At 38.8% G+C, this 13,816-nt stretch overlaps 1 protein-coding gene across 1 annotated transcript in view; it reads right to left on the bottom strand.

Annotated features, from left to right (window-relative positions):
• nphs1 (NPHS1 adhesion molecule, nephrin) overlaps positions 1–12,534 on the bottom strand; it is a 138,413-nt gene extending 125,879 nt beyond the window's left edge. Inside the window, exons 1-2 of the mRNA XM_049467072.1 lie at positions 12,273–12,534; positions 3,575–3,666 (exon numbers count right to left, since the gene is read on the bottom strand). Coding sequence (XP_049323029.1) covers positions 3,575–3,629 — 55 coding nt within the window. The 5' untranslated portion in view covers positions 3,630–3,666; positions 12,273–12,534. The remainder of the gene's footprint in view (positions 1–3,574; positions 3,667–12,272) is intronic.
• Positions 12,535–13,816: the final 1,282 nt, after the last annotated feature.

Raw genomic sequence — 13,816 nt, 5'->3', positions numbered from 1 at the left:
CTTTCTGCTTTCTTAAATCTTTGAGCGACTCTAACAGGAAAGTGAATATTCAGCCTGGCGGATCGCGCCGCGCCGGCCCAATTTGCATAGCCTAAATAAGCTGAGCGTCTTGTACAATTTGTATTATTTCTTTGCATTATTTGTGCGGAGTGTTCCTCGCTACCAAAATAGAGCCGCATCTATTAGCGGCGAGGCCCGCCTCACTCTCATCAGTCGGATTGTCGAAGAGAATTGACTATTAATTTCCTGGAAATGAGAACGATAATCTATTTCTACAGTCCCAATCTCCTTTCTATCAGGGAGGACTATTTGTTTCTCATCACCCAAACAAGCCCACACAACAAGTATTCTAAGGATCTCCGTGTCTCAATTCTCTACAGAAGCTTTACAATTGAACAAATAATAAAATACTATATAAATAATAAATAAATTAGGACTATTTCTCTAATTGCAGCCTTGCAAAATGAACCCCTGACTTCTAGATGACGAGTTATCAAATAGATTTGACCTGGGAAGTATAAAGTTCATGGTCAATTTATGTCATTTTAACAGCTATTAAATAATGCCAGGTAACAAGTCTAATTTTATCAGTGATTTAAAATATATTTCCAAAATGGTAATCTAAAAATTTGGTTTCCAGTATTTTGGTCTCTCCCCATTCAAACAAAGCTGAAAGCAAAATTACTCCAAAAGGGCATGAACAAATCATCCAGGAGGTCTTTCTATCAGGGAAGACTATCTGTTCCTCATCACCCAAAAGAAAACAAAAAAAAAAAAAAAAAATTCTCTAACACAAAATTAACTCATGACTTCTAGACGAAGAATTATCAAATAGATTTAAAAAACATAAAAATAAGCAGATTATGGCCAATTGATGCCAATTTAACAGCTATTAAATAATACCTGGTAACAAGTGATTTAAAATTTATTTTTGATTTATTCCAGTGTTTTGTTCTCTTCCTATTCAAACAAATGAACGCTGGTCTTGCATCACTGGATCACAAATAGAGAAAACATGGAACACTGGTGAACCCTTCCAGGAGTGACCGGCCTATAACAAAATTGCTCCAAAAGGGCATGAAGAACTCATCCAGGAGGTCTTTCTATCAGGGAAAACTATTTGTTTCTCATCACCCAAACAAACCCACACCACAAGTAAAGCTGCGTTTAAGGATATTTTTGTTCCTATTCTTGGTGTCTCTATTTACATTACATTAGTCTTGCACATTTATTTTACATTAAATAACTTTGCGTAACTTTGCAGGTTGTGTAGTAAAAACAAGCCTAAAACAATTAACTTTAAGCCAACTAAAAGGTCTCACAATAACTATGTCATTTAACTGGCTAAATCTAAATGAGCTAACTCAAAAATAATAATAATAATAATACTTCAATTAATTAGCTCTGCTTTAAAACACTTCATAAAAAAAGCAAAAATAACAAAACAACTAAAAAACAAGGTACCACTTTAAAATAAGACTACCTTTATAAAGGGTTTACAAATAGTTTATTAGTTTATTACTAATTAGGTTGTAAATGCCTTAAAAATCATTAATAATCAGTTATAACACATACGTAGAAAGGGCGACTGACCTGTTGTTTGTCAAATAGTGAACCCACAGCCTTCTATATTGTTGCTCTTTCTACGTATGTGTTATAACTGATTATTAACGATTTGTAAGGCATTTACAGCCTAATTAGTAACCATTAATAAACTCATTGTAAACCCTTTATAAACCCTTTATAAAGGTAGTTTATAAAAACCTGCTGTAAAATAAAAATATTTCAGTGCAGAAAACTGTAAAACAGCTATACTACAGGAGCAGGTAGAAAGCTCCACACTTGCTAAATGTAATTGTATTGTTTTCTGTAGCTGGGCAGTATAATGGGGACCTGGCGTGGCGATTGTTGTGGAGCAGAGTGCAGGTGTGGAGCGGCGGTGGAGCGGCGTGGAGCCGGCGGTGGACGGATGGAGCTGAATAGCCTGAACCGAGAGCCCGGCTACAAAAGTTCCAGCCTCAGGAGAGAAAAACACGGCGGGAGTTACGAGTTCTCTCCGCAGAGCGCCGCTCACAGACTCAGCTCAGGCATTGTGTGTTCAGGAAAACTACACACAGGTAAACAAGCGCTCAATCAGGCCGTAAACAGCACTGAATTATTCTTCCCATTCTCTCCCAGTTTGTGGCTAATACTGCATTTACAGTACCTGTGCTGTAGAAGAATGAAGAAACTGACAGTTTAACCCTTTCAGACCTACCTTTCAGATCTACAGTGATAAAAATGTAAGAATGCTGTTTTCTGTCTTTAATGCACAGAAAATAAGACTCTAGTATTAAATACTATTAAATTTATATAGCAAATAAATCCAATTAACTAAAACATTTCAGTGTTTTTTAAAAGATTAACATTATTTTAGCCTAATTCTAAGAGAACAAGGGTGTCGCCATGTTTTCCTGACGTAATCAGAGCATGGTTGCCCACACAGGACAAATGTAATGTCATTACACACCAATGGGTGCCGATAAATCTCATAGGCACACTGCAGAAATGCCATGTCTCCAGTGTTTCGAAAATATGCATTACTACACACATTATTAGCAACAAATATCATGAAAAAGAGCTGTCATTATTAAAATTAAAGCTTAAGTATAAATAGTTTGCAGTTAATAAAGGATATTTTAAGCAGAATTTAAGGTAGCCGATAATAAGTGATCCTTGTAACACCGCAGGTCTTGCCGCTGGGGGACGACTAAGTGAACAAAACTATCATTCTTAAAAATTCTTAAAAAACCTTTTCTTTTAAAGTCAGACAAGCACTGGATGTTAATCTACACAGATTTCTCTCCTGAAAACTTCTCCTGTTTATTTGGGTGAGTAAAGCGCTTCTGTTTCCGTTTCCAGATTTTCACTAAGGCTGGGTGCAGCAGCATTAGCATTAGCAGCTAGTGCTAGTAAATGCCTTCCCACAGCGCTACACTGAGGAACCCTGAGTGTTCCGGTCTGGTGAGCCTTGGTGATATTAGCTAGTGGTTCGTCCAACTTAGCTTGCAGACTACAGTTGATATACTCGCCTCTGAACGGCGAAAGAGCTAGCGCTTAGCATGGTTAGCAGCTAATGCTAATACTGCTGCAGTCTCGGTGCTGGAGAACTAAACTGAAACTCCTGTATAACTCATACATAGTTTTGGGGAAAACTAAACGATTTTAAGTGCAAAAAACTGTATTTTAAAATAGTTTACTCCATTAAAAAAAAACGTTATTTTGCAAGTAAGACATTTTTCCTCCTGAGGTTTAGTTTTTTGCTTCACTGAGTTTTATTATCTCATAAATTCTCATTTTTTATGTACAATTTAAGAAGTTTTTTTATCATTTTGGCACAAATCTGATTCCATACCCATTCATCCAGCCCATATATGATCTAATTTAAAGCTGGCAGGAAGTTGTCTATACTGAAATGTTCTATACTTGTAGATCAGGGTTCTTCTACTCATCTAATAATGCAAAGAGTCTCTTTAGAAAAGTGTAGAAAACTCCTACACAAAACACGTGAGCAGCGGAGCCGGCGTGTCCTTACCTTGTAAATCAGCAAACAGAAGGAGGATAAAAGCGTGAAGGACCAGTGCTGACATCACAGACGATTCCTCCAATCACAGACCATGGACTGTCCTACATATACACACACACACATACACAAATACACATATACAGAGAGAGAGAGAGAGAGAGAGAGAGAGAGAGATAAAGAATGAGATGCAGCAGCAGTAAATATATACATCAAATAATCAAAGAATCAGTTCAATATAAAACAAGAAAAAAAAAAAACAAGAACTTGATTTTATTCAACTATAATATAATACTTTAAATGAACTGATTCAAAACAAAATATAGATAAAACACAGATATCAAAAGAAATAAAGGCCTTGTATTATAGCATATACTATAACTGCGCCATTCTATAACCACAATGCCTTATTGAGATGATTCAACTACATACATATTATAGTCACAGCAAAGAGCCTTTTGTGAACTTCTCAAGGTCTTCTATACTGTACTAATGATGATTCGCTGCACAGTACAGACAGACGTCTAAAGAACACCTGCTTCAGTGATTCAGTTAATACTTAAATCAAAGGTTCATTAAAATAAAAGGAATGAAATCCTGCCATTGGTTAGCACTTCAAAAGCAGGACTGAAGGTATAATGCATCAGAAAAAAAAAAGTGATAGAAGAAACAAAACAGGGGGGAATCAACCAATCACATCACATCACATCTCTTTGGAATTGATAGCATTGTTTTTTTTTTTATTGGTTACTAATAAAAGTGGTCTGATCTTTATCTACGTCACAATTACAGAAACACAAACACAATGGCAAACAAACAGTGAACTTTTTAAGAGTTCATCTTATTTAAAACTGAAATAAATAACTAAATAAACTTGAAATAAAACTGAGGTGGTGATCTGGGGTGATTTAATTGGGATGAGCTGGAGCTTCACAGCAAAGTGAAGGAAAAGCAGCAGCAACTATTGTTCAGCACCTCCAGGAACTCCTTCCTTCAAGTCGCTGAGAAAACTATTCCAGGTGACTCTCCATCATGAAGCTGTAGCGGTATGAAAAAGTATTAAAAAATATATTTCTACTCTTCCATGGAGACCATTTTCACCCAGTCTCTTTCTTAATATTGAATCATTAACACTGATCTTAACTGAGGCAAGAGAGCCCTGTAGTTGTTAAGATTGTATTCTGGGTTCTTTTGGGACCTCCTGGATGAGTTCTTCATGCCCTTTTGGAGTAATTTTGTTCGGTCGGCCGGTCACTCCTGGGAAGGTTCACCAGTGTTCCATGTTTTCTCTATTAGTGAATAATAATAGTGAATCACTGTGATTCTCTGGAGTCCCAAAGCTTTAGAAATGACTTTATAACCTTTTCCAGACTCTGATAGATGATCAATAACTTTGTTTTCTCATCTCTTTTTTTAATTCTTCAGATTGGGACATAATATGCTGATTCATGTTGTCAGGACAGACAGCAGATGTACAGCGTTCGGACAATGAAACTGAAACACCTGGTTTTAGAGCACAATAATTGATTGTGGTGACGGACAGTTCTGGTGGAAACAGGAGAGTTGAGGTGCACATTGAATTCTGCGTGATTTGATCAGCCGTGGTTTTATGTTTTTTGGATACAATCCGGGTTAGCACCCGAAAAACATCCCTTTCAGACAGCTTCCTCTTACAGCGTCCACAGTTAATCCTGTTGGATGTGGTCGGTCCTTCTTGGTGGTATGCTGACGTTACCCTGGATACCGTGGCTATTGATGCATCACAAAGACTTGCTGTCTTGGTCACAGATGCTCCAGCAAGATGTGCACCAACAATTTGTCCTCTTTTGAACTCTGGTATGTCACCCATAATGTTATAGTGTGCATTGCAATATTTAGAGCAAAACTGCTCAAAGCTCTTACCCTGCTAATTGAACCTTCACACTCTTACAGCTCTTACTGGTGCAATAATGTGCAATTAACGAAGATTGGCAACCAGGCTGCTCCAATTTAGCCATGAATGAAACCTCCCACACTAAAATGATGACAGGTGATTTAGTTTCAGTTAATGAGGTAGAGAGATTGGATCTTAGGTTATATCGTGTTTTAGATCAATATCTGTAAATCGAACAGCGTTATCGTGCATCACACTTTTTATCCGTATCGTACACCCTTCACTCTTCATTTCTATCGTTCTCAGAGTGATCTTACAGCGCTGACGGAGGCAGAACTCCACAGGCAGGCCGTTCTCTCCGACAGCCTGTCCCTCATTCTTCACCTCTGGATAATAAATGTAGAGGAACTCTTGTGAATAAGTCTGGGTAATGAGAGCGAGCTGTGTGAGCGTCTGCAGCAGAGCTTGGGGAACGCATCTAGCCGTGCATGTCAGGAGCTCTCTGGAGGACCGGGGCCATTACAAGGTGCTTCACACTCTTCCTTTTCGCCCCTCCTCTCTCTCTCTCTCTCTCTCTTTCTCTCTTTCTCTTTTTTCCAGCGTTCAGAGCCAATATCTCTCCAGGTTTCAGGTCAGGCTGCAATCACTTCGCATTACCGAGCGCCACGGAACAAATAATAGTGATTTACTTAATTAAAAACCAAACATTCTCCCAGAGAAATAAACAAAAGCGAGCGAATCACCAGCTCTTCTCATCTCCTCCATCCATTAGTTGCACTTCAGCAGGCTTTGATAAGAATTAGCTCACAGTCGATTATTATCTGGGCCTGAAAACTGTCCCTGGTGCCGAGCTCTGAATGCAGTTTCTACAATTCCCGCTCTTCTAGATACAGAGGGATGGAGATCCTTCACATTCCACACTCTCACAGTGTGTAGACCGCAATTTATTTCCTTTATTAAACATAAACATAACATCAAATTTAACCCAAAGCTTAACCACCACCTTAAACCTAATCCTAATGATCGGTTCAGTACTATAACTGACTCTATGAGTCGCAGAATTTAGGCATAACGTACAAGATAAGATATGAATACAGAAATGCACAAACTTAGAATAAAAACATTCTGTTTCAGGTATAACGTCAACCCTGGATCCAATCTTTATTGTCATCTAACCATAACCTTAACCTCAAAGTTAAATCTACACCTATTACTAACCTTAACCTCAATCTTACCCATGCACCTGAACTCAACATTAAAACTAATTAATTCTAATAATTACTTTAATTGTTACAATAAACCAATTTTAAAACCAAACTTGTGTTTTTTTTTATCTTTATATTCTGTTTAACTACAAGACTGGAGCTAAAAGGAGAAACACAATCAAAAATAGTTGCTTATCCAGAGCTAAACATTGTGGTTAGTGGTGTTTGTTAACTTTGCTGTCACGAGCAGTATTATCCGGTTGATATGGTTCAAATGATGAATTTTAGGTTTTATAGTTCTGTTGAAATTCTGTTGATGAATTTTAAGCCTAAAACTTATACTATAAATCCTACTAACCGGATAATATTGCTGTTGACAGTGCATCTTTCAGTCCACACAATGAGTAGCAAGATAAAAAGCACCACTAACCACAGCTCTTTTTGGTTGTGTTTCTCCTTTTAGCTCCAGTGCTGTAGGTAATTCTCATACTCTCTCAGCTGGAGGTTCAGAGTATTTTTTTTTATGTGGTCGATTGTAAAAAGGATTGTCCCAATTCCTAGTGGAAGGATTTTGAAGAGTTACACTTGAAAACAAGGGCTTGGAGTACAAAAGAGAAATGGTATCGGGCCTTATTTACAACCTAAATACTTTCTGTTTCCTTAATCTTAACCCCAAACTTAAACCTAAAACTCTTACCATGAACCTATTGCTATGATCCTGATCATTACTCTTAACTCTAAAAATTATGTTAATCAATCTGTAAAAAATCTAATAGACCTTGAACATCTTCACTAGCCATGTAACATAATTACAGTAAATCTTTACATCCAAATACAAAGATATATCTTTCCATTTATAAAGTTAAACTTTTTATTTCCAGCAATCACGCTAAAATTAGAACAAACGGTCTCAAATTCCTGATCCGACTCTCTTTGCCATTTCTCAAACGACTCAAACGACAGCGCTAACAACGCTCTCTCCTGACCCCTCACCCTGTTAGGAGGATCTCTTCGCTGGTTGTTTTCAGAAAGAGGCGATTTGTTGTGTTTGGCTGTTTGGTGGGATGTGTGGGGGTCCGGGGGTCCGTCAGTGGTTTGAGGAGGCGATGTGTGACTCAGCACTTTCAGTCCGTCTGTAATGAGATGTCGCTCGGGCTCGCCTGACCTCCCTGTTCCTCAGGACCCGAAGACAAACAGCCACTTTAATTGCTAGGAAAATATCACCACCTGCACAGCCTGGGAAAATAATTAGCCCTTATTTTGAAGAGTTTTGATTTTTTTCCTCCCTCTGTTTGTTTCATTTGTCAGCCTCTGTTGTCTGGGAAGATTCAGCCGGACAGAGCGAGACAAAAGAAAGGGCAGAAGAAGAAGTTTCGATTGAACTCGGAAGAGGAGGCGGCACCATGTCGGCTGGAGCAAACCGCCAAGGACTCGTTTTACCGAACGGCTTCCATTAACGCCCTGCAATCTTCCACAAAGCCTACAACATGAAAGATATATTTACCTATTAATAAAAAATAAACTAATAAAAATCAGACGTGGTAGACACTAAAATGCCTTCAGTTCCTCATGTGGTCAAGTTTCTGATCCAGCACACGGGCCAAACAATTAAAAATATAATTTTCTAAAAACACTTTATTTGGATGATCCCTTATAGATGCTTCATAGATGCTCAACTAACATTAAACTAACATTCAACTAAATGTGTATTAAATGCAACTTAACCTTTAGTTTAACTCTACATCTTGGCCAATACCTTAAACCTATGCCTAACCTCAACCATGACTCAACCCTAAAACCCTAACCTTAATCAAAATCTTACCCTAAGCCTTAAATCTAATCCTAACCTCAACCATGACTCAACCGTAAGACATTAACCCTCAACAAAACTTTAATCGAAGCCTTAAATCTAAACCTAAATCCTTAAACCTAACCCTTTACCTTAAACCTATGCCTAACCTCAACCATGACTCAACCCTAAAACCCTAAACAAAATCTTACCCTAAGCCTTAAATCTAGCCCTAACCTCAACCATGACTCAACCGTAAGACATTAAAACTGACCAAATCCTTAATATAAGCCTTAAATCTAACCCTAAATCCTTAAACCTAACCCTTAACCTTAAACCTACACCTAACCTCAACCATGACTCAACCCTAAAACCCTAACCCTAATTAAAATCTTACCCTAAGCCTTAAATCTAGCCCTAACCTCAACCATGACTCAACCCTAAGACATTAACTCTGACCAAAGCCTTAATCTAAGCTTTAAATCTAACCCTAAATCCTTAAACCTAACCCTAACCTTAAACATGACTCAACCCTAAAACCCTAACCCTAATTAAAATCTTACCCTAAGCCTTAAATCTAACCCTAACATCAAACATGACTCAACCCTAAGACATTAACCCTGACCAAATCCTTAATATAAGCCTTAAATCTAACCCTAAATCCTTAAACCTAACCCTTTACCTTAAACCTATGCCTAACCTCAACCATAACTCAACCCTAAAACCCTAACCCTAAACAAAATCTTACCCTAAGACTTAAACCTAACCCTAACCTCAACCATGACTCAACCTTAAGACCTTAACCCTGACCAAATCCTTAATCTAAGCCTTAAATCTAACCCTAAATCAATGTTTGATGCTGCCATCACCATGCTTCACAGTTTCCACAGTCTCCATTGTGTTTTTGTGGTGGTCTGCCAAACAAAGTGTGTAGTCTGATGCCCAAAAACAGACTGTTTTAGTATGTAAAAGAAAAATAATAATAATAAAATATTTTTGCAATTTACTGTATATATACAGCTCTGGAAAAAAAAAAAAAAGAGATCACTTAAATGATGAGTTTCTTTGATTTTACCAAATAAAAATCCTCTAGAATATAATCAAGAGGAAGATGGATGATCACAAGCCATCAAACCACCAAACTGAACTGCTTGAATTTCTGCACCAGGAGTAAAGCAGCATAAAGTTATCCAAAAGCAGTGTGTAAGACTGGTGGAGGAGAACATGATGCCAAGATGCATGAAAATAAAACTGTGATTAAAAACCAAGCAGGGTTATTCCACCAAATATTGATTATTTCTGAACTCTTAAAACTTTGTATTATTTGAGGTCTGAAAGCTCTGCATCTTTTTTGTTATTTCAGCCATTTCTCATTTTCTGCAAATAAATGCTCTAAATGACGAGTCTGTAGTTTATAGAATATAACAACAGTGTTCATTTTACTCAAACATAAACCTATAAATAGCCAAAAATATATAAACAAAAAATATGTTACTCCTTTAGAAATTGTATTTTCTCCAATATCACATAACAGCAAAATCATCTAAATGAATTTTGTTTAAATAAAACACACTTAAACCTTTTTTTTTTGTTTGTGTTCTTATCGCTTAAGATCCAAAGCTTTAGACGAAACAACACTCGCTTCTTAAACTATATATATATATAAAAAAAAACTCCTTGACTTGCAGAGATCAACAAAGAGCGCGCAAACAAGCCGCCGTATTACAGCTGAAAACCGAACGCTCACCGGCTGCTGATGGATGGCTCCGAGCGCAGACTGAGACACCCTCAGTCAAGTTTCATATACGCTTCTTCTCTTCATAAACTTAGAATTGAAATATGTCCGCGGCCATCAGAATATACATCAGTCCTGGCAGATAAAGCTCCGCCGCCCCGTAATCTGTTTAGATCCAGGCCTGCTGTGTCAATACGCTTTCGGCGTGCTATCGAGGATGGCGGCACATGCTGCGACGGCGACTGCAGAGCCTACACCCTTACACACACACTCTCACTGAAACACACACACACTCGCTGAAACACACACATACACACACACTTCTCACATTTTTGCTTTCATAATAGTTTCTGACCTTGTCTCTCTCCGCGAGCTTTTCAGAAAAGGGAAAAAGTTTGATTTGAAATTTGATTCGCCGGCGAGAGGCTGCGGCTCCCGGTGATTGCCGGGGCAGCAGAGAGGAGGCCGAGCGTGACCCCGTCAGGTGAATTTTAATGGCTTCTTTCATAACACCGTCAAACGACTCAGTGCTCCCCTGCCCGGGCCTATTTGATGTGAAAGCCCCCATGAAATCAACCAATGTCCAGAAAATGAAGCCTCCACTCCTCGCCACTCCTGGACTATGCAGATTGGAGCGTACATCCCCACTACCTGCTCCTTTCCTCAACCGCTCAAATCCCTCTGTTGGCCACAAGTTCCATTATAAACCGAACACACTGTGTCCTGACTTATTTTTTATTTATTTATTTTTTTTATATATAATTTTTGCTGCACTGGGCTGTACTGTAATCTCAAGAGCTAATGTTTAACGTTGAGCTCCAGAATCCAGGTGTTGAGATTCTTCCTGAGGTTAATGGAAAAAGATTGCTTGAGCTCGTTGTTTGATTGAGCCTTTGATTGATTATTTATATATTTTTTTTTACTCATGCTGTGCTTTTAACTTTAACAGCTTTAAAGCTACAGAGCAGCCTGGTGGCCAACCTTCATTAACTGCACATTGTGGCACCAGTAAGAGTGTAAGAGAGAGAGAGAGAGAGAGAGAGAGAGAGAGAGAGAGAGTGTGAAGGTTCAATTAGCAGGGTAAGAGCATTAAGCAATTCTGCTCAAAATATTGCAATGCACACTATAACATTATGGGTAACATACCAGAGTTCAAAAGAGGACAAATTGTTGGTGCACGTCTTGCTGGAGCATCTGTGACCAAGACAGCAAGTCTTTGTGATGCATTAAGAGCCACGGTATCCAGGGTAATGTCAGCAGCATACCACCAAAAAGAACCAAGCACATCCAACAGGATTAACTGTGGACACTGTTAATCCTGTATAATCTAGGCGAAGTGGATACACATGATGATTATTTATTAATAAACCAATGAAATTGTCTTTTTGAGTAATTGACTGATCTTAACCAATAATGGCTTCCTAAAAAAGATTAAATGAGCTAGTTTAAATGCTTTTGATTGCTTATATACGTTTAATTCATGCTGTGCTTCTTACAGTAAACAGCTTTACTACATGACTACACACGAGGCCCCAGGTCTGAGCATCCCTGCCTAGAACCATCTTTCAGATGTCGTCAAGGTTAACTGCAATCGATTTTTTTTCTTTTGTTTTCTTGTTTGTTGTTTTGTTTACTTGTTTACAGGCGTACAGGCGCTTGTACGACACGTCGTACGGTAATACACACTGACACTGCATCTGTTCTGGGTTCCTCAGACAGCAGTCACGAAACGGATGATAATTGAGACGCCCACTGAGGTTGTCCTTGGCTTGAATCGAGCAAAGTTACGAAGCTCGGGAGCGCTCGCTTCTTTCCGAGCCGTCAAATCTTGGAAGGTTCACCCTCGTGTCTGCGACTTCCGCAGAGCCGACTTCAACTTCAGCTCCATCTGTCGCCGGAGTCAACTCAGAATTGACAGAGAGAGAGAAAAAGGAGACGCGAGAGGGGGGAGAGGGAGCGCGAGAGCGGCCTGCTTTCAACTCCCCGTCGCCTCGCTCTTACCTGTCTTCGGGGAGGAATGCGATCTCCCACAGAAGGGGAAGAAATGGAAGAGGAAAAGAGGTTTCGGAGTCTTTTGAGCCGAGCGAAGGGCGGATTTGCATGCTCACCTGTAGAGCGTTGTTGGCGGCGGCTCCGGAGCTCAGAAGTGGCTCTTTTTGTCTCGCCGGCTGAGGAGAAAGCGAGCTTAGAACATGTTCTCAGCCTCAGATGGAAAAGATGCCGGTGGGACTTCCCTGCATTCGCTCCCTGACACTTCCAACAATGACAAAGAGGAGGCGTGCCACAAGGGAGGGGACGCGGCGGGAGAGAGAAATTACACCAAAACTGCTGACGTTAAATAAACATCGACGAATCGCTCCGGCGCCGTGATTCACTGACTTCTCCCTCCCTTTAACTCTCGCCTCTAAAACTCTGGAGGTCTTCACTCTTCTTTAATAGGCTTGCTTATGTAGGTTCTGACACTGCGTGACGTACGACTGCCTAACTTTGAGTTACGTGATGTAATGTAGTCCAGCAGTTCTGACACTTTTTAATCTAAGGCCACAGTGCTGGGCGATAGGTGCCACTGCATTGCATTATTGCTCTTACTCAGGGGCTGTAGAAAAACTTAGGCCGAGAAATATATTCCAAAAAATATCCTCCAGTGCCTCTGATGTCTGCTTGCACCATGATGTAAAGAACCATATATTTTAATTTACAAAACGACAAAACAGCCCCATCCATTGTCCAATCCATTGGTCCATCTCCAGTGTCTAAGTCCACAGTCCACAGTTTCCCTGTGGTAAAATCACCACATTTTAATTTTGCCCCAGAAATCACTTTTTGAACCTAATTTAGCTATATAGTAAGAAGGCGGGGCTATGCCTAAGAATGAGGCGATTGGCAGGTAGCCTTGTCTGGAACAGATAATCTCCATTAGGGGAGAAGATAAGAGAAAAGGAAAAAAGAAGAGAAGAGTAGAGAATAAGAGAATAACAGAGAAGAGAGGAAAAGAAAAGAGAGAACAGAGGAGAATATAAGAGAAGAGAAAAGAAGAGAAGAGAAGAAAGAAGAGGAGAAGAGACAGATAAGAGAAGAGAAGAGACAGATATGAGAAGAGAAAAAAAGAGAAGAGAATAGAAGAAAAGAGAAGAAAAGAAAGGAGAAGAAAATAAAAAGAAGAAAAGAGACAGATAAGAGGAGAAAAAAGAAGAGAAGAAAATAAAAGAGAAAAAAGGAGAATATAAGAGAAGTGGAGAAGAAAATAAAAGAGAAGAGAAGAGAATAACAGACAATAGAATATAAGAAAAGAAAAGAAAGGAGAAGAAAATAAAAAGAAGAAAAGAGACAGGTAAGAGAAGAAAAAAGAAGAGAAGAAAAGAGGACAGAACAGAATAAAAGAAAAGAGAAGAAAATAGAAGAGAAAAGAGGAGAATATAAGAGAAGAGGAGAAAAGAATAAAATAGAAGAGAAGAAAAGAGAAGAAAAGAAAAAAAGAAAAAATAGAAGGGGGTGGGGGAATCGCCTAATTAACTAAAACTGTAATTCCGAAAAGACTATTTTCTTAGACTCTATAAACATAAATATCATAACACATTATTTTGCATTCACTAGGCATGATAAACATATTTATACAAATGTATAGAAATATGTAACTTATTATAGCCATGTT

This window comes from Astyanax mexicanus, chromosome 18 (genome assembly GCF_023375975.1).
Source record: "Astyanax mexicanus isolate ESR-SI-001 chromosome 18, AstMex3_surface, whole genome shotgun sequence".
NCBI lineage: Eukaryota > Metazoa > Chordata > Actinopteri > Characiformes > Acestrorhamphidae > Astyanax > Astyanax mexicanus.
The sequence above is the reverse complement of the archived record's forward strand: the minus strand, read 5'-3'. Positions and strand labels throughout refer to the sequence as shown.